General features: G+C 44.5%; 2 protein-coding genes across 2 annotated transcripts in view; one reads left to right on the top strand and one right to left on the bottom strand.

Moving 5' to 3' along the window:
- Window positions 1–963, bottom strand: part of LOC142663995 (uncharacterized) — a 75,125-nt gene extending 74,162 nt beyond the window's left edge. The window contains exon 1 of the mRNA XM_075842869.1: window positions 832–963. The gene's annotated coding sequence lies outside the window, so the exon portion shown is untranslated. The remainder of the gene's footprint in view (window positions 1–831) is intronic.
- Window positions 964–1,109: 146 nt separating this feature from the next.
- LOC142664035 (uncharacterized) overlaps window positions 1,110–21,255 on the top strand; it is a 65,090-nt gene continuing 44,944 nt past the window's right edge. Inside the window, exons 1-6 of the mRNA XM_075842924.1 lie at window positions 1,110–1,426; window positions 9,327–9,490; window positions 12,053–12,226; window positions 12,311–12,434; window positions 14,070–14,167; window positions 14,333–14,447. Of these exons, the coding sequence (XP_075699039.1) occupies window positions 9,413–9,490; window positions 12,053–12,226; window positions 12,311–12,434; window positions 14,070–14,167; window positions 14,333–14,447 (589 nt within the window). The 5' untranslated portion in view covers window positions 1,110–1,426; window positions 9,327–9,412. The remainder of the gene's footprint in view (window positions 1,427–9,326; window positions 9,491–12,052; window positions 12,227–12,310; window positions 12,435–14,069; window positions 14,168–14,332; window positions 14,448–21,255) is intronic.

The following is a 21,255-nucleotide window of genomic DNA, read 5'->3' as shown; positions in this document are numbered from 1 at the left end:
CCGATGCTGCTGCAGAATCACATGTAGCCTCTGGTGCCGATGTGTCCTCGCTCGTCCGACACGATGCAGGACCTGTGAGTGACGACACAGCGTGATCTCTCGAGAACACGGCTGTGTCTGCACTGCCAGAAGCTGGGCGTTATGAAGAGAAGTGGATGATACTTCTCGTCAGAACGCCCAGCTAGTAAAAGTATTAAAAACGCCCCGATGTACGCACATAATACACGCCCAGTTGGACTTTTACTTTAAACACGCCCACTTGGACTTTTGCAAGCCTCATTTGCATAACTACAAAAATGGTCATAACTTGGCCAAAAATGCTCGTTTTTTAAAAATAAAAACGTTACTGTAATCTACATTGCAGCGCCGATCTGCTGCAATAGCAGATAGGGGTTGCAAAATCTGGTGACAGAGCCTCTTTAATTGTAAAAATACAAAAACAAAACAAAAAACGTCTTACAATGTATTACAATTGTAACCGGTCGGCATCGCGCAGTTTCTTCGGAGGACAGAGGAAGCCGCTATCTATAACTGATCAGATGCCGCGGTCGCTATTCATCACGGCATCTGAGGGGTTACACGTCCGGGATTGCGCTGTCTCCGATCCTGGCGGTTGCAGGCGGTTGTCAGAAGCCGTGTACGGTGCAGGCTCCGCTCCTTCTAGGGTGACGGCACACGTCCATCATAATACTATATATCTGATGTCACCAAGGGGTTAAACCCTCCTGTATTTCATATTTACAGCACTAATAATAAATAATAATAATCACCAACACTGTGCCGGACAAAACCGCACCAAAACCGGACAGAAATGACCTCATGTAACCTTACCTTACTACTGCATCATGGGAAATCTCCTGACTGATAACAGAGGGAACGCTAAACAAAAAGAGGTGACCGGAAGTCATGTACACCCGACCAGCGCCGCTCCACCTTATACACGGAAACAGCTGAAGGACCTGTGATGACGTCATCACCATGTGACCGGGAGGGTACAGCACTCCGCCCCTCATGTCACGTGATCATCATGACTTTACACAGCATAGGAGCTCCGCCGCCTCACAGAACTCCGCCCCTCATGTCATGTGATTCTCGTCACAGGTCCTTCATACATTTTTTTGACTTCTAAGCTCCGCCCCTAATGCCGCGGCCACTTGATCTTCATATCTTCACAAGTCCTTTATTCACCACGCCTCCTCTCCACAGATAAGCTCCGCCTCCCCTGCCCCGGTCACATGGTGGTGACGTAATCACAGGTCCTTCAGCTATTGCGTGTATGAGGTAGAGAGCAGCGCTGGTCGGGTGTTCTCTCTGTTATCTGTCACCTCTGTATGAGTGTGTATACAGAGAGCTGTCAATACTTTAGTGACCCCGCCCACTGGACACCTAGCCGGGATTTAACCCCTTCAGTGCCGGCCTCTTTGGGGTAAGTGGTTATTTCTGGTCTTTGTAGTGGTCGGATGGTTTGTGGGACGAGTCGTATTTTGTAATGACATAATATTCGGGACATACAACTTATTCACTGACTTTTATACATTTCTTGTTAATGTCGTTCACCATGCGGTTTAAGGGAATGTTCACACGTAGCGAATACGACCCACAACACGCAAGGAAATCACCCCGAATATTCACCCCAAATGGTGGCCGTATAATCCCCCCGAATATCTACTACAGAAATACAACAAGGCCGATCCTCACCTCTCCCAGCGTTACCATAGCAACACGTCCCTGCTCTTCCGGCCGTGTCCAGGTGACCCCTATAATGACATGTGACCTCTCCAGCCTGTGATTGGCTGCAGGGGTCACATGACGCCTTCTTTCTATACATGTGTAACCTGCAGCGTTGCTGTGAACACGCGGTGGAGCCGCAGAGGATTCTGGGAACAATGGCGGTTGTTGCGGAACTTGACATTCCTATTGAACTTAATGGGGAAATTCTGCAACAAATGCGGCGCGAATCCGCGGTATAAATCCGATATCCTGCGTGTCTATAATCCGCACCGCAGGTTAACCCCTTAGCCGCGGTGCGAGGATTAGATTCTGTGGGACGAGTTGTAGATTTTGATCTTTCTTTTTTGTTCACCGTGCAGGTAAATAACATTATGTTGTAATCGTTGTGAGTTTTACGGAGCCGGTGATACCAGTTGTTTATTATTTTACATTAGAGAGAAAATGAAAAAATGTTTTTGGTTTTTTATATTTTTACATTTTTTGTATCTAACTAGAAACTTTAAAGAATTTTTACAAATGTTATTACCCTCCCCCCCCCCCAGGCTGCCATGACAACCATCCATACCCCGTGATTGTGTTGCGAGGGGCTGATGATCTGTCAGAGAGGACCCCCCCCCCCTCTTTCTTACTGCTTAGATTCTGCAGTCGCTGTTGACCACGGCATATAAGTAGTTAAATGTCCGGGGTCGGAATTCCCTCAGGTCTCCGGCCTTTGCAGCAGGTGTCAGGTCTTCCCTATGTCATGTGAACAACTCCTGAGCGGTAAATATCCTGTGCAGGAAGGGGTTAAATGAGTAAAATTCAAGTTTATACTGAATCTTATCCCACAAAACACTGTATCACTCTGCTCCGCTCCACCTGCGCTGTAACATAAGACATCACACTGCATGTTCCCTAACCCGATCATAAGCGCATCAAAAAGCTAACTTTTACTTACCTGATGGTCAGGAAATCCAAGGCCACCTCTGGGACTCCTTATTTTACGAGGCCGATGTCTTCAGCCAGCTCCATTCAGCGATTCCTCACCGACGCTGCTGCTGGGCCGTCTTCTAAGATGGCGCCGATGGAGGGGAGACGACCTGGCGCCGGGACTCCGCTTGCAGAGCAGATATCTTCGGCGGCCGTCGCTGCTGCATCAGGTACAGGCAGTACCCCCTCCTCGACCCCTGGGTCACTGGGGCAGTTTCCTTCCCTGCTGGCGGGGATAGAGATGTGCTCGGCTGGGGCTGTCATGGCGCTTCCCGCTCTGGACTGCTCACCACGTGGTGCTTGTCATGGCACCTGGGTCTCTCCTTCTTCCTCCTCTTGTGTGCTGGGGCCTGCATTACTGCCTACCGCCTTTCCCAGGGATCAGGATCTTCATCCCTCTCCACATGTCGTTGGTTCTGCGGTCATGGGGGATGATTTAGAGGGCCTGAGACAACAGTTATCTGCATTGCCCACTGAACAGGACATGGAGCGTTATGTAAACCGTCTGGAGACGACCTATAAATCAGAAATACGATCTCTCACCACTAATCTCTCTCAGTTGTCCGATCAAGTGCAGCGGATGGAAGGCGACATTTCAACTGTTACACAGCAGCAAGTTTCTCATGCCGACAGATTGGATCAACATTCCCATCAGATTCATGCGCTATTTAACCTGGCTGAGGATCATGAAAATCGGAATCGCCGTAACAATATTCGGCTTCGGGGCATCCCTGAGGATATCTCTCCGGGGCAACTCATACCCGCCTTACAGTCCCTGTTTAACTCCTTGCTGGAGCGCCCTGCTGACGACCCGCTGGAGCTGGATAGGGCTTACAGGACTCTTGGCCCTCGTAACCCGGATCCTGATAGGCCTAGAGATGTGCTATGCCGTGTCCATTTTTTCTCTCTGAAGGAGCAGATCATGAGGAAGGCCCGGGATAAAGGCGAAGTTGTGTTGAATGGGGCCAAGATTCAGCTGTTGTCTGATTTTGTCCAGGATGACTTTGGATAAACGCCGGGTGCCTCGTTCTTTGCTGGATGTTTTGAGAGAACACGAGATCTCCTATTCCTGGGGTCACCCCTTTCAGCTGCAGGTCCGCCGGGATGGGGCGCTGTTGAGTGTTCGGGACCCAGGGGATGTTCCAGATTTCTGTGCTGCTCTCCGTGTGCCTTGAGTATCCCTTCCTGATTGGCCTTATGTTCCCCTTCCACCGCCGCGTCCACGATCACGCAGGCGTGGTCGCTCTCCTGCTTCTCCTATGGGGCGTCAAGGTGGTCGCCATGCTGATCCGATGTGATTCCGTCCAGATGTCTCCTTTGCGGCCTCCTGTCGGCTTTGGCTTTTCATTTTGATTATTGTTGCCTCCGTCATATGAGGCGATTGTCTGTTTGGTATAATGTGAAATTGCCTTTTGTGTCCGTTCTTTTGCTCTAGGTGGATGCTGCTGGAGAACAGATAGGCCACTTGCCGGTGGTCAATTGTTGTTATTGAACTTACAGAGTTGCTTAACATGCATTTTATACTCCTATTTCCATTATTGCTAATTGCCTGTATGTACATTTATGCTGACCATGAATGTATGCAGGGGAGTTTTCTTCAAGGATGGGGTTTCCTTATGTTCCTGATAATGCTGTCTGCCATTGCTTAATTATCTTGGGATATTATGCCAAATACCTTGGTTTCTTTTCCTCTTATGTTATGTCTTTATTAGCCATGTGATATTTTTACTGGGTTGGGGATGCGGGGCGCTGGCTAGACCTTGTCCTGACACTTCTCCTCTTAGGGACTCACTGGTTATATCCGGTGTATATTGGATTGTTTCTCCTTGATTAGATCAAGGAGTGGGTGCTTGTATCATCCGTTTGTTGTCGTGTCTCCCTCCCTTTTCTGTCTTGTCCTTTTCGCCACTGCTTTAGCGCATTTATTAGTTTACTCTTTCTGCTTGAGGTGGTGATGGCACAGTTGAAGGTTTGTACCTTTAATGCTAGAGGGCTTAATGTCCCGGAAAAACGCTCTCAGATATTGTATAACATGCACAAAGAGCGGGCACATATCTTGTTCCTACAGGAGACTCACTTTCGGGTGGTTCATACGCCACAGTTCATGAATCGTTATTATCCGGTCTGGTTCCACAGTGCCAACCCGGAATCTAAGTCCAAGGGCACTAGTATCTGTATTCACAAGTCACTCTCTCATAAAACCATAGATGTCCTTGTTGACCTGGGTGGTCGGTATGTTTTTCTCAAATTCTCCATTTGGAATAAGATCTTTACTTTGGCTAATTTGTACCTCCCCGATCAGGCTCGAGTGCGCCGATTGTTTTTGAGGAAATTGGAGGAGTTCATGGAGTGCGTTTTAATTGTAGGAGGGGATTTTAACCTGACATTTGATTCCAGACTTGATACCTCCTCGGGCAGGTCTGCTGTTCCTAAGTCACACTTGTGAGCCTTGAAGACTGTGATGCATTCCATGCAATTGATTGACGTGTGGAGGATTCTGCACCCTCAGGTAAGAGAGTATACTTACTTCTCCCCACTGCACAATATGTACAGTAGGATAGACTCTTTTCTGATTAGCCACCACTTGCTTACCTGACATCCTACTTCTAAGGTGGGGTCTATGGTTTGGTCAGATCATGCCCCTGTATTTCTGACACTGACATTTCCTAATTCGGTGCCCACTTTCCAGTCTTGGAAAATCAATGATAATTTACTGCGGGATACCGTGTGCGTGTCAGCCCTTAAGGACTCGCTCACCGGCTTATTTGAGGTTGATGAGCATGAATCTACTCCCTTGCCACTCCAGTGGGATGTGCTGAAGTGTGTAGTTAGAGGAGTCCTGATACAGCATGGGGCACGATTGAAGCGGGAAAAAGGGGTAGCTATGGCGAGTCTCCTTACTCAGATACAGGATCTGGAATCCTGTCATAAGCGCGTTCCTTCCTCACAGATTTTTGCGGAACTTACTACAGCGAGAGAATCCTTACGTTCTCTAATAGATTAGTCACACGCTCGGTTCAGGGATCGGATGCGGAAGCATTCTTATGAATTTGCGGACAAATGTGGCAGGTCTCTGGCACGGATATTGCATCCCCGCACACAAGCGTCATACATCCATAAAATTACATCTCCCTCGGGCGGTGAGGTTCACGACCCGATTGGCATTACGGATTGCTTCAGACAATATTACTCGGCCTTGTATAATCTCAAAGGCCAATTTCATGATATGCCGGCAGATGCGTTACGCGATAAAATCGACCGTTATGTCCATGATACTGCGTTGCCGTCCTTGGAGGACGGGGAGGCTTTGGGACTCGAGGAAGATTTTTTTGGAATCAGAAGTGGAGCGTGCAATTGGAGACTCTCCCTTGGGCAAGAGTCCAGGACCAGATGGGTTTAATAATTAATTCTATAAGACATTTAAATATCAACTGGCTCCTTTCTTGACGAAAGTCTTTAACTCTGTGTCTTCCTCTTGTCTTTTTGCGCCTCAGTCCATCGAGGCTCACATTACCCTTCTACCAAAACCGGGCAAGGATACGACGTCGTGCGCAAACATCAGGCCCATTTCGCTGATTAATGTCGATGTAAAGCTTTTCGCAAAGTTGCTGGCCTCTCGCCTGTCACCGTTATTGCCTGGCTTGATCATGGATGGGGTTTGTACGCGGTAGGGAGGCGCGGGACTAACAAGACCCTTCTTTTAACGTCATACTGCCAAACCCGTAAGATACTGATGTGTTTACTCTCGGTCGATGCCGAAAAGGCTTTTGACAGGGTGCACTAGGTGTTCCTCCGCAGTGTCCTGACGCAGGTTGGCCTTGGCACCACTATGGTGGATAGGATTATGGCATTATACCATGGGCCTACAGCTCGAGTTTGAGTTAACGGTTTTTTATCTGACTCTTTGTCTATTACTAATAGCTCGCCTCTGTTGTATGTTGTATGTTTTGGTCATGGAACACCTGGCCGTGGCACTGCGGAGCAACCCTAATGTAAATGGCGTATGTGTCAGCGCACAACATCACAAACTGGCGCTATATGCCGATGATCTCCTTGTGTACATTACGACTCCCATGATTTCCTTGCCGTCTTTGACGGAGGAGTTTGAGCGCTTTGGTCATTTAAGTAATTTTAAAGTCAATTACTCTAAATCGGAGGCCCTGAATATATCTCTGGATGTTTCTCTGGCTGCCCATCTCGCTCGGGTTTTCCCGTTTAAGTGGCAATCTAAATCCTTAAAATATTTGGGGGTGCATATCCCCACACAACCGTCAAATTTATTTGCCTTGAATTACACGCCCGTTCTGCAGCGTACCCTGAAGGAATTGGTGGCGTACGGCGGGAACCGCATGTCGTGGTTTGGGTGTATTAACGCGGTCAAAATGGATATATTGCCCAAATTCCTATACATCTTCCAGACCGTCCCTATTGTAGTACCAACGGGTTTCTTTCAGACCTTGCATAGGGCCATAACTAAATTTGTATGGGGCTCCTCTAAGCCTCGCATTCGTTTTGCTGTCCTTAGTCGGCCGAAGGTGGACGGGGGCGCGGGTCTGCCAGACTTTAAACGATACCATCAAGCTGCGATACTTCTGAGAGTGGTGGATTGGTTCCGCTTGCAAGCGGGTAAGCAATGGGTGCGCATCGAGAGGGCTATGTCTTCCCTTGCTTTGTCCTCTCTGACTTGGTTGTCTGTCCTCCAGCGACCAACGTCTTCTCTGCCTTTCCTCACACGTCAGTTTTCGTAGTTTGGGAACGGATCTTTGGTACTTTGGGCCTTGTTCATCGCCCGGGTCCTCTGACTCCTCTTTTTGATAACCCTTCCTTCCCTCCGGCGTTGGGTGTAGATACATTCCTCTGTTGGGAGAGAGGGGGGGTGGATATTTGGCTGAGGCCCTTACACATGATGGTGAAATCTTGTCGCTGACTGCGGTCTCTGAGGCCTGCCCAGGGAGACGATCAATCTGGTGGTCCTATTTTCAGTTGCGTTCATATCTTTCTTCCATGGGTGATTGTCTTGTGTCGCTACAGGATAGACTCCTCTGGAATACTATTTGTTGTTGACTACTGCTCCTTCTCATGCGCTGTACTATTTACATGGGATCCTTCTGCCTAAGTATTCTTACTCTCAGTTGTCATTCACTACAGCATGGGATGAGGAAATGGGGATTCGACACTCTGAAGAGGAATGGGGAACTTCTTTCTTTCTAGCTCACAAATTACCAACTTCCTGTTTTGCTCAGGAGAAGAACTATAAGATACTCACCAGATGGTACCGTTGTCCTACCTTGCTGCATAGGATATTTCCTGAGGTGTCTGCTGATTGTTGGAGGTGTGGGGAGGCTCCTGAAACTATGTTGCACATTTGGTGGGACTGTCCCATGCTTCGTCCCTTCTGGGGAAATTTTTTTTATCTGGGTAACAAGCTTTTTAACACTGAGGTTCCGACCTCGGCTTCTATTGGACTACTTTCCATGGTTCCTGGATCACTCCCACACCTCAAACAGGGGGTCTTTAGGCATTTTCTGACTGCAGCGAGAACGGTAATTCCTCGTCACTGGAAGTCTAGTACGGTGCCTTCTTTGAAGGAATGGGTTACGGAGTTGAACGGGATTATGAGGATGGAGGAGTTGATGTCCGCTGATCGGGGCAAAACTGTGCTCTTTGTCCAAACTTGGGCAGTATGGTCTGGATTCCGGGGTGGTACTGATCTGCCTCTCTGGTTGGATGGCCTCTTCTGAACAGCTTATATAGCCAAACTTGGTGTGCTTTGTCTGTATGTGTTTCCCTTTGTTGTCTTGTGTCTGTGTGAATATACATTTAAATATGCACTTATACGTGCCGATTCTTACCCAGTTGTGGGGACTGGTTTCCCTGATTATTGCACTATTTCTGCTGTGAATATGGTACTGTTTCTTGCCATTGAATTTTATATTAATGCTAAATCTTGCTGGTTGGGAGGCTACCTCCTAATGATATCCATTTGTTTCTGTAATATTTCCACGATGTGAAGTTGATATCTTGCACTGCGTGCAAACCTTTTTTGCAAATTCGTGAAATGTTTTATATGCTTTTGTTATATTTTCAAAATAAAAATCTTTGATAAAGAAAAAAAAAACACTGACTGCATAGTGTGCACCACGTCTTGTGAGATGTCAGCAATGTCTCCCCTGTATCCGCCATGTGTCAGGTTGTCAGGAGTCAGGTCTTCATTGTCTGTGGGGAAATGTCTTCATTTTACTCTTCTCATCTGAGAGATATGCCATAAATGTCTGCTATATGGGGGTCTCGCCACTATGGGGAGAACGGGGGTCCCCCGACCCGCCTGGTGAGGTGATGACTGCATCCAGGTGGAGAATGAATGGAGAGGTGACCACACATGTGCACGACTCTCCCCATTCATTTGTATAGGAGGTCCAGAAACAGCCGAGCACGGCCAGAGGTGGAGCCGCATCTATCAGACATTTCTGGCATATCCTGGGGGGAAATGTCCGTGTTGGGAATACCCCTTTATTTCATGTGGTGACGACTCTGAGAAGATGTTTATCTCAATGATGAATAAGTGAGGTTCTGTATGTCACACATGATGTTGTCCCCTGTATGATTTCCATCTTCTCTTCATAAAGACGTCTGCAGTACTAGATTCTCCAGTTCCTCCAGTTTTCTCATCTTCTCCTCCACAACGTTCCTTCTCCTGAATGACCCACCAAGGATGGACAAGGACAGGAATGAGATGAGCAGAAGAATATTAGACTTCACCTTGGAGATCATCTACCTGTTGAGCGGAGAGGTAAACTTTTCTACATTATAGAACAAGTCACACATAGGGAAGGGACAATACATAATAGGAAGAATGAAATAGGGATGGGGAAGGGGGAAAAAAAATTGTGGTCTAATGTGAAATTAATAAATAACCTTTATTGATTAACATTAAAATGTATAAAAACTGGTATGTGTGAGTGACCCCCAAACTCACATACCATTAACCCGAAATATGGTGTAAATTGAGTGAGATCACTATTAATATTAAAGCGATTCCACCAACGCTAATGTTCCATTAGAGTGCAAGATTCACTGCACTACAATGGGAATTGGAATTCAAAATAAACGAATGGAATCAAATTGACAGTGTCAACTGATTAAACTGGTCCGTGCTGGACAAGTGGACTCATATATTGATTGCTGCACTGTGGTATTGACAGGCAGCTGGGTGGACTAAAATAGCCCTACACTGACTAATTGGGTATGTATGAAGTGAACCACATGCACACCCTGCGTTGTTGCTGCGTTATTGATAGACAGCAATCAGTACTCAAAGATTGGATGGTTGAGTGATTTCACTTAGTGTTAAATACAATGTTTGTCACCATTGTTTAATTGTGGTGCACACTTAGCTGAACTGTGAATAGGAACTGTTGATGGTTATTTTTATTATATGTAGAATTCTGGCTTCTTCACCCCTGGAAGAAGCCAGAATTCTGGCGAAACGCGCGTCGGGTGCTATATCCACTATTCATTGGTGCTTACAATTAATCAGAGCTGCTTTTGTTCAGCTCAAACAGACCACGCTATACAATACGGCTGACAGCTGACAACTGTCAGCTACTTCAGTGCGCTATATCAATTACAGCGTGTCTCGCTGCCCTACTCTGAAAAGCCGGGGCATTTCTCTCTCACCTCCCGCTATCATATGGTCAGTCGACCAGTAACCCTTGCACGATCTTCCCGGGGTGAATCCTCACCCACGGGCTTGGACCTCAGGCAAGGTGTAGCGAGGCTGTGGGGTCTCGGCACCAGAGCTCTCACCACCCTACTCATTCACTCAGCCCTCACACTGAGTCAATAGAGAGGACTTATTAACAATCGCTCTGGCAACTGACACGATTCAGTGAGCGAATGCAGCTCACCGCTTCTGGGTTCTCCAGCGGTGGTGGCGCATATCACAATCGCTCTCTGCATCGCTGCTCCCCAGGCAGACAGCGATGTGAAGGCGCACTTGAAAATTAACTGCCTATAATAAACGTTGGAGTAACGTTAGATGTGCATGTGGTTCGATCACCACTGCTCATCTAGTTACTGCAGGGCTCACTCTGACTTCAATTAGCTGCTTGCTGGTCCAACAGCGCAGCAATAACAGTAAGAACTACGTTTCAGCACAGCCTATATTCTTAGCTGACATACTGTTGAACCGTTATTTGGACTCCACTTTATCCCATCTGGAGCCACAAAAACGGAAGGTTACAAATTCATTACATATAATAAAAATAACCATCAACAGTTCCTATTCACAGTTCAGCTAAGTGTGCACCACAATTAAACAATGGTGACAAACATTGTATTTAACACTAAGTGAAATCACTCAACCATCCAATCTTTGAGTACTGATTGCTGTCTATCAATAACGCAGCAACAACGCAGGGTGTGCATGTGGTTCACTTCATACATACCCAATTAGTCAGTGTAGGGCTATTTTAGTCCACCTAGCTGCCTGTCAATACCACAGTGCAGCAATCAATATGAGTCCACTTGTCCAGCACGGACCAGTTTAATCAGTTGACACTGTCAATTTGATTCCATTCGTTTATTTTGAATTCCAATTCCCATTGTAGTGCAGCGAATCTTGCACTCTAATGGAACATTAGCGTTGGTGGAATCGCTTTAATATTAATAGTGATCTCACTCAATTTACACCATATTTCGGGTTAATGGTATGTGAGTTTGGGGGTCACTCACACATACCAGTTTGCACCAATGAACTTTTATACATTTTAATGTTAATCAATAAAGGTTATTTATTTAATTTCACATTAGACCACATCTTTTCCCCTTTCCCATCCCTATTTCATTCTAGCTCCAACCGGTGGTGTACACCAATGTGGTCCCCTGACCCAATTTCCCAGTGAGACAGGTGATCTTCACCAGTTGCATAATAGGAAGAATCCAGTGTCCTGTATAACAGCGTCCAGACCTTCCAAGTGACGTCAAGAAGCCACCAGCAGAAAAGCTGAAGATCAGCCCCCAATATGGTCCGTTATGTGTCATGTCACCAATGCAGCAATAGTAATGTTGTAGAGCAAAGAGAATGACAAGGAACCAGGAGGATCAGGATGACATCTATATAGAAACATAGAAGATGACGGCAGGAGGAGAGCACATGGTCCATCTAGTCCCCCCAATATTATTTCCTTTTTAGTTTTGGCCTCGTTCTATTTCCTCAATGTCTTTTTGTAGGTGAGGTCTCCAGTATTACAGATGTGGGGTCACTAGAGGTCTATACAGCGGGGTCACAATCTCCCTCTACTGAGAGGGGAATACTGTGTTCAGTTCTCTAAGTGTCTCTCTCCATACACAGGAGTACACAATAGTGAAGAAGACATCGGGTGACTGTACGACTCCCATCATCCATGAGTCAGGAGGATGGAGCAGTAGTCAGAGCCCTATCACAGAGCCTCCCCCTCACTCCCGGATACCTGAGAAGAAGATCTTAGAACTGATCTACAAGATGACTGAGCTGCTGACTGGAGAGGTGACACTGCTGGGAATGCTGGGAAATTCTACAGTAACCGCACTGGAGGTGTCTGGGTGATGACTGTATCATTGTGTGTGTCAGGTTCCTATAAGGTGTCAGGATGTCGCTGTCTATTTCTCCATGGAGGAGTGGGAGTATCTAGAAGGACGCAAGGATCAGTACGAGGAGGTCATGATGGAGGACTTCCGGCCGCGCACATCACAAGGTAAGATGAGACCGATATATGTTTTTCCCCTAAGTGTATGTGCACACGACCTCTTTTCAGACGTAATGGCGGCGTTTTACGCCTCAAATTACACCTGCAAAGACGGATCCAATACGTCAGCAAACATCTGCCCATTGCTTGTGTCAAAAATATTTTAATACCTTTATATGTGTGAACCTAAATTGCTTTACATGGACAGTTGTCACTGGAGCTCCAAGATCTGCTAACAACAGCCTACTGGGGGGGATGAGTATTCTATTCTAAGACTTCGGCTATATGACCTAATGACCTTGTATCCAGCTGATACAAGGGCTGACATGACAAAACCTAATTACACTTGCAATCCATTTTACTAAATATATATATACTAAGATAAGCTTGGAACTCTGTATTTTACCATATGTGGTATGTGTAAGTATGAGGGTAACGCCTTCTCTCTCTCTTGATTATAAATAAAGATACATCTGCCCCCCCCTGGCAGAGATCATTTGAACACTGACGCTGCGTGTCATGGTCTCTCCGGCTGGCCTCTCTCAGATCCACCAGTGAGAGAGCATTCATTAATTTGGAACTCATAGACAAATGCAGATAATGTCCAACGTTAACGGACATACTAAATTCTGCAGCGACACTTGCAATGGGTCTTACAATGTTCTGTGCAGACGAGCTGTCATTTTACGCGTCGCTGTCAAAAGACGGCGTGTAAAATTACGGCGTCTTCAAAGAAGTGCAGGACACTTCTTGGGACGTAATTGGAGCCGTTTTTCATTGACTCCAATGAAAACCAGCTCCAATTATGTCCATAAAAGACGCCGCGAAAAACGCGTGCACTTGTAAAAACGTCTGAAATTCAGGAGCTGCTTTCTCCTGAAAACCGCTCCGTAATTTCAGACGTATTTGCCGTTATCGTGTGCACATACCCTTATGAGACAATTGTCATCCACCTGATGGGAGGTTTTGTCTTCCTCTGGATCAACACAGTCGATTTTATAGGATGGACTTGTGTCTTTTTTCATCCTTATTAACTATGTAACACAGAATGTATGGAGCAAAATTTACCACTAATATAAAGTACAATGTGTTCCGAAATAACAATCTCACAATGACTTGGATGAGTAACATCTTATTCCCACTTATGTTACGTCCACACGGCGTAAACACTGCAGATTTTGTGTGGAAATTCTGGAGCGTTTTCACAAGACATTGACATGTTGTAGATTGAGAATCTGCACCGCTTTTCTGTGTATTTTTTGCGCAGCGTGTGGGTGAGATTTATTGAAATCTCATCCTCATTGCTGCTACTGTAATACGCTGCAGATTTTCCCACAATTGAATACTTTGCAGTAAATCTACAGCTAATCCACCCCCGATGTTCACATACCCTTAAAGTGACACGATTTGAGAATTGGGTCTCTTTTAAACAGGTCAAAAATAAGCCATGGATTCCACTCCCGGAGGAGTCCCTGACGTGACTTGTCCATATATGGACAGAGACGTCAGGAGCTCTCTAGGATCTCAATTCCCAGTCAAGTAATCTCGTCTCTGATCAGTAAACAAAGAAGTGTAGAGAGAAGTGTCTGATATCTAGACAGATATACAGTAGTTATGTATTCAGTCACTGTGTGTTTCCTACAGATGGATCCAGTAGGAGAAATCCACCAGAGAGATGTCCCAGTCCTCTGTATTCCCAGGACTGTCCAGAGGAAAATCACAATGTCCCAGAGAATCATCAGGTAGATGAAGCTGAGCCCTATACCAGATCTATATAGGGGGGTGTGAAGCTTTTTGGTCCTGCGGTCATAGATGTGGTCATAGATTTTGTTGTTTCTTATGTTGATCTGGTGGATTCTTCGCACTCTCTGCTGTATTGTACTGAATTGTTACATATGTGAAATCAGGGGGAAGATCTGACTAATATTAAAGCGGACGAAGAAGCGGAAGAAGAGCGGGTGAGGGGCGATCAACCATGTAAGAGTGAAGTGGAGGAGGAAATTCCAAGAGGTGTTACCACAGGTCAGTAATAATGAATTTAGAAAGTGAATTGGGAGGTTTGGTAAGGTGGGGTTCCTCCTTAGTTCTACATTACAGTAACACATCAGACAATGTGTTATACATAGTGCCGGACCTGAGGGAGATGTGACTGCACATAGACGTTCTCTACAAGGTGATCTATGAATCCGGTCATGCACTAGGCTTAGTATCAGATTTTGGGGGGCACAAGCTGCGATTAACAGCCGGGATCTGAGGAAACTCTGTTTAAAGGGAAGGTGTCATGAAATTTTTTTTTATCATATTGCTTTTATAGTATGATAAAAAAATTAAATGTATTTGTGTTCTTGTGTTCTACTTTTTACTTTTTTCTTTCTTTTACTTCTCTATGGGGGCTGCCATTTTTTTTTTTCATCTCTGTATGTGTCGATTAACGACACATACAGAGAAGGAATACGGGACATACATCCCCATAGACAATGGGAACGGGAGCCGTTCCATTCACTGCAGCATACGCTGTCTGTGTGGGAACGGCGCATGCGCCGCTCCCACACAGACCAAGACGAAGCTCATTAGCAGAGCGAAATCCGGCGCCATTTTCATGTGGACCAGAAGCTGCTGCCAGACAGTCAGATGACGGCTTCCGGCCATATGTTCAAGGAAGAGAAGGCGCAAGGAATAGGAGCGGAGTCGGCAACGGCGGCAGGAGCAGGTAAGTTATGTTTGTGTATTATGTTCATGTATGTTAGTGTTATACTGTCTGCTTAGCACTGTATCTAATCCTCCTCCACTGTGTATTCGTTCAGAAAATGGCGGCACACAGTGTAGGAGGTTTGAAGATTCAACCCCCTCCTTCTCCTGGCACTAGCCAGAATAAGGGAGGGTGGATTGTGTGAGGACACTAGAGGGAGTGTGTCTACCCCAAATTTGCAGCATAAAGCAATGAGGTTGCTTTACCACATTGACCATGCTGCAATTTCGGGAACTGCCCCCTCTAATGACCAGCACATGGAAATGTTATAAATTAGAATCTAATTTATAATATTTCCTGACTTGTGAAAAAATGAAAACAATGTGTAATCGCTAATTGTTTAACTTAAAAAAAAAATGTTCTAGCGACACATTCCCCTTAACTACTTATAGGGCATGTGTCATGAGAAAATTATCTATTGTTTAAATCAAGTTTTTATGTTAATGTTTTTAAGATTTTTTTTTTTTTCTAAGTCATCATTATTTAAAAATAATCCTTAAATTTTTCCCTCTGGCCACCGAGTCTTATAGTAGACTTATCCTTCCTGTTCTGTAGAGATCAATTCTCAGCATACATCTCTTTTCTCTCTCGTCTATTACGGCATCTTTAGTGATAATAGTGGTTCCCCTTAACATCATAATTCTATGTCCGGATCTAACTAAGGCACGCAAGCGTCGCTACTTAGAGTCTGATCTCAACAATGACATCCCTGTCTGTATTACAGACATATATATATCTATGGAACCAATGACCTATTTCATCAGACAACTCCATTGCTTGATAAAAAAACTAAGATTTCGCCGGCAACATAGAATGCACCTGTATATACAATGTATCGTATCAGTTTCGGACATCACCACCAGGTCCGCTGAGAATAACGATCTCCAGAAAGCCATAAATTCTATTACCTGATTCGATCACCTGATTCAACTGTAGTGCGCATGCACTAAGTATTCCACATGTCCGGAACAACGGCCTCTACATATGATAGGCCGATCTCTGTGCCAGTCAAACACAGAGAAGGCTCGTCCCGGTTCACAATCTCTATTGGTTGTTTCAGGGTGATGACACACCATGAAAGAGGTGTCTCCCCACTATATAAGGAAGAGGAAATCAAACGCGCGAGTAATAGCCCTGTAATTATCCCCTGAGGACGCTGCTGAATCAGTGAAACATGTCAGGGGGGGCTAGCGTTTCTTTTTTAAAATCATTGCTGGTCTAACAAATAAACTCTACCACTGTGTCATAATAGAGGCTGCCCGAGCAGTCTGCAGCTGCCGTCCATGCCTGACACACTGAGATCCTAATATACACCAGATCTCCAACGTTAGACTAACCAGCTCTGAAGAAAAATTTTAATTGAACAAACTATTGTACAACCATTTACCCTATTTACTGCAACTTGTTTCTAACTTGTTTCTAATTTAAACATTAAAAGTTATATTTTAATTAATTCTATAGCAGCTGGGAAATTTGGGACTTCTTTGTGCCTAGCACATTTATTTGTTCGTTCGAGTCTTATAGTAGACTTATCCTTCCTGTTCTGTAGAGATCAATTCTCAGCATACATCTCATTATCATGACAGGATCCACCATCCATATTAGGCTTTATTCAGACGAACGGGAATTACGTCCGTGCAAATCACGAACGTCGCATGGACCTATATTAGTCTATGGGGCCGTGCGGACATGAGCGTGATTTTTACTCAGCGTGAGTCCGCTGAAAAAAAGTCACGACATGTCCGTTCTTTGGGCGTTTTGCGCGCATCACGCACCCATTGAAGTCAATGGGTGCGTGAAAACCACGCATGCCGCACGGAAGCACTTCCGTGCGAACTGCGTGATTCGCGCAACAGCTGTCAAACTATAAATGTAAACAGAAAAGCACGTGCTTTTCTGTTTACAAACATCCAAATGGAGTGTCATCATGATGACGGCTGCGCGAAAAGCACGCAGCCACGCATCGTATGGTGATGACACACAGAAACGCCACGCTCGTGTGAATCCAGCCTAAGACTGATCCTTACTGGTTCTGTAGAGATCAATTCTCAGCATACATCTCATTATCATTACAGGCAGGATTACACTGACAGGTACCACCTATATATAGATAACACAAGATCCACCATTTATTTTTTTTAAACTCGTTTTATTGAAGGAGGTACATAAACACAGATGGTAAAAGACACTTCTGGGCCCCCGCACAGCGGACATGCCCAGAAATACAAAAGTGCGTGTTACAATATCATGTCAGCAATGCATGCCATTACAATCAATCTCAAACTTATACAAGAAATAAACGAAAACATAGTATATAAACATTTCACAATCATCTACAGTGCATAACATTCCATATTCGCTTGGATGCAATTATATATTACCATATGCAAGAGATAGAGAACCAGCAAAATCCCGAGTCCATCCGGGTGACATAAGGTATCTATGAGGTCGTATCCCATCCTGAACCATAAATTACCCAAAAGAGAAACAGACAGCATTTTTTGCAAAGCACCTTAAAGGCAATGTGTTGCCAGAAAAACATGTTTTTTTTTTTTAAAATTAAACATTTAGTGTGTGGGTGATTAAACATTGTTCAAATTTTTTTTATTTTTTTCACGAGTCAGGAAATATTATAAATTGGATTCAATTGGATTCAAATTTATAGTATTTACCATTTCTGGTCACTAGATGGAGCCATTCCCAAAAGCATGTGGTAAAGCAACCACATAGCTTTTCTGCTGCAAAATTGGGTAAAAAGCCCTCGCTCTAGTGAGCTCTCAGCATCCCCCCCTCCTTTATCCTGGCTAGTGCCGGGATAAACGAGGGGTTTGAACGGTGTAACCTCCTACACTGTGTGTCGCCATTTTTTGAGCTAACACACAGTGTAGTAGGTTTACATACAGTAGTAAACACACACAAACACGAACATACATTGAAATCTCTTACCTGCTCCTGCCGCCGCGGCTCCCTCCGGCCCGTCCGCTCCGTCTGCTGCCGCTGGTCCAAGTGCACAAGTCCGGAAGCCGCGACCGGAAGTAGTAATATTACTGTCCGGCCGCGACTTCCGGTCCACAGGAAAATGGCGCCGGACGGCGCCAATTTCAAATTGGACTGTGTGGGAGCGGCGCATGCGCAGTTCCCACACAGACGCCGTACACACAAGTGAATGGGACGGGAGCCGTTCGCAGTCCCTATGGGACTGTGGCTGCCGTATTCCATGTCTGTATGTGTCGTTAATCGACACACACAGAAATGGAACAAAAAATGGCAGCCCCCATAGGGAAGAAAAAGTGTAAAAATAAGAAAAAGTAAAACACAAACACACAAATAAATATAAACGTTTTTAATAAAGCACTAACATCTTGAACATATGAATTTTTTTTTTGTGATGACACTGTTCCTTTAAGTAGGGATTGCTCGAAGAGCCATAGATAATGCATTGTTAGAGTAGGATGTGAGCTCAGAAATACACCAACTATCCCACACCCGATGAAATTTAACAGGGCATCTTCTATTAATGTAAACAATTCGTTCATAGGGTATCATAGAGTTAATCAGTCCTATCCACATAGATTTAGTAGGAGATCGAGGATCCACCATTTATAATAGACTGATCCTTCCTGTTCTGTAGTGATCACTACTCGGCAGTCATTTCATTATCACAGGCAGGATTACACTGACAGGTACCACCTAAATATAGATAACACAGGATCCACCATTTATAATAGACTGATCCTTCCTGTTCTGTAGAGTAGGGTTGCACGATTCTGTTAAATATTGACACTATTTCGATGTTTTGCACTCTCAAATGGTTCAATACCATGTATTCATGTTTTTCAATACTAAGCTGTGCAGCCTAACAACTGCCTGTGTACTTTCAGTACTATATATATATATGCCAGTACATTAAAGTTAAAAATGTAAAATAAATTTTAAAAAAAATCTATAAAAACACACATGCACATTTTTTTTTACACTAGAGAAATATTAAAATATAAGCACCAATACATAAAATAATATACACATATTTGGTATCGTCGCGACCATAAAAACCTGCACATCAAATTTATAGCATCACTTATGATTATCGGTGTATGCTCTAAAAAAAAAAAAAGGAAAATAAAAGCTTTTATTTCTGCATTTTTGCCAAGATAAAAATTTATATAGATTGAACAATAATGTAAATGTATCAAAAAAACCAAGTCTCCTACAGCTACGTTGATCAAAAATATAAAAAGTTATGAGCGCAGGATGCAAAGAGGAAAACATTTTTAAAAATTGTTCTGTCCTCAAGGCGAGAATTGACGGTGTACCTAATGGGTTAACCTAAATGTTGCCGTTCTGTGCGGAAAATGATGGGGGTCACTTATTAATGTGAGGCACATGGTCTTATGAATTTTGAACCTCCATGCGCCTCACATTAATAGTAATTAACCCCATCATGTACCTCACACAGCCCAATATTGGCCATTATGACTGTGAGGTACATGATGGGATTAATGTGAGACACATGGAGGATTAAAATTCATAACACCACGAGCCTCACATCAGAAAGTGGAAGGACTTTTTATTTTTGTGTATTTTTTTAATTTATTATTATTGTTGGCAAAGTATCGTTTTGGTATCTCAAATCGCAATTCTACCTGAAGTCCGAATTCTGATATCGTGACTACCCTAATGTAGAGATTAATTCTCAACAGTCATCTCATTATCATCACAGGCAGGATTACACTGACCGGTAACACCTCTATATAGATAACATAGGATCCACCATTCATAATAGACTCATCCTTCCTGTTCTGTAGAGATCACTTCTCAGCAGTCATCTTATTATCATCATCACCGGCAGGATTACACTGACCGGTAACACCTATATCCTCAATATTGCAATTGCAACATAAAGAAGGAAAAGTTTTGGAATTGTGGAAATCACAGGATCGATAGACATGTTAAAGATTTACAAATGATAAAATAAAATGGAAACCAAATGATACAAACGTCTTGATTTATTCAGAATCGAGAATCGGAACCACGCACAGAAATCCACGCACTTGCATGCCTTGGCATGCTATCAATGAGGTTATTAATGGTTGTCTGAGGAATGTTATGCCACGCTGAATGCATTTGGGCATGCAAATCATCAAGATTGTCTGCTGGCAGCTCCCTGTGTAATTGCCGACTAATGACGTCCCAGATGTGCTCAATGGGACACAAGTCCAGAGACACTGCAGGCCATGGTAGCAAGTTTAGACCACACAGGCTGCTCACAGTAGCACAAGCAACATGCGGCTTTTCGTTGTCCTGTTGAAAAATGTTAGCCCAATCTCGTGCAAACGTCTTCTGATGGTTTGGGTCGACACTGGTTGCCGCCCTAGGCTTGGGATGTGACGTCCAATTTCACTTGCAGTACAGATTGGATTACTACGCGCCATTCTTCCAATCAGACGATCCGTCCGTGCAGAGTTTCGTTTCCGTGCACCTCTTGCTATCATTCCCGTTTGTTGTTCTCCCAACCTCGGGATGGGATACGCAATATTGAACAGTGCTGACATCTCTGCCTAAGCGCGTAGCGATCTGCCGGAGTGATAAACCAAGGTCTATCAGTTCAAGGATTCTGTCCCTCTCTGTTTGCGTCAAGTACCCATTACTGGCTCGGTGACGAACAGAAGGCATCACACATTCATCCCACACCACTTGATCCGATTTTTGTGGCTAAAAAACTTCACTTTCAATCTGGCTTTTATGCCCCTCCCACATGCCACTGATTGGAGCTAGCTGCTTGAAAATTTTATCGTTTTGTAGATCTTAGCGACACCTGCGACTTGATCCGTTTGCGTTAACCTTACTGCTTGTCCTTCTTGGTGTTGCAATTTCAATGATGAGGAGTGTAAATCACACAGTATCCACCATTGATAATAGACTGATCCTTCCTGTTCTGTAGAGATCATTTCTCATTTTTATCACAGGCAGGATTACACTGACTGGTAACACCTATATACAGATCACACATGATCCACCATTCATAATAGACTGATCCTTACTGTTCTGTAGAGATCGCTTCTCATTATCACAGTCAGGATT

The sequence above is a fragment of the Rhinoderma darwinii genome, chromosome 1 (genome assembly GCF_050947455.1).
Source record: "Rhinoderma darwinii isolate aRhiDar2 chromosome 1, aRhiDar2.hap1, whole genome shotgun sequence".
NCBI lineage: Eukaryota > Metazoa > Chordata > Amphibia > Anura > Rhinodermatidae > Rhinoderma > Rhinoderma darwinii.
This window is presented reverse-complemented; position numbering and strand designations above follow the sequence as displayed.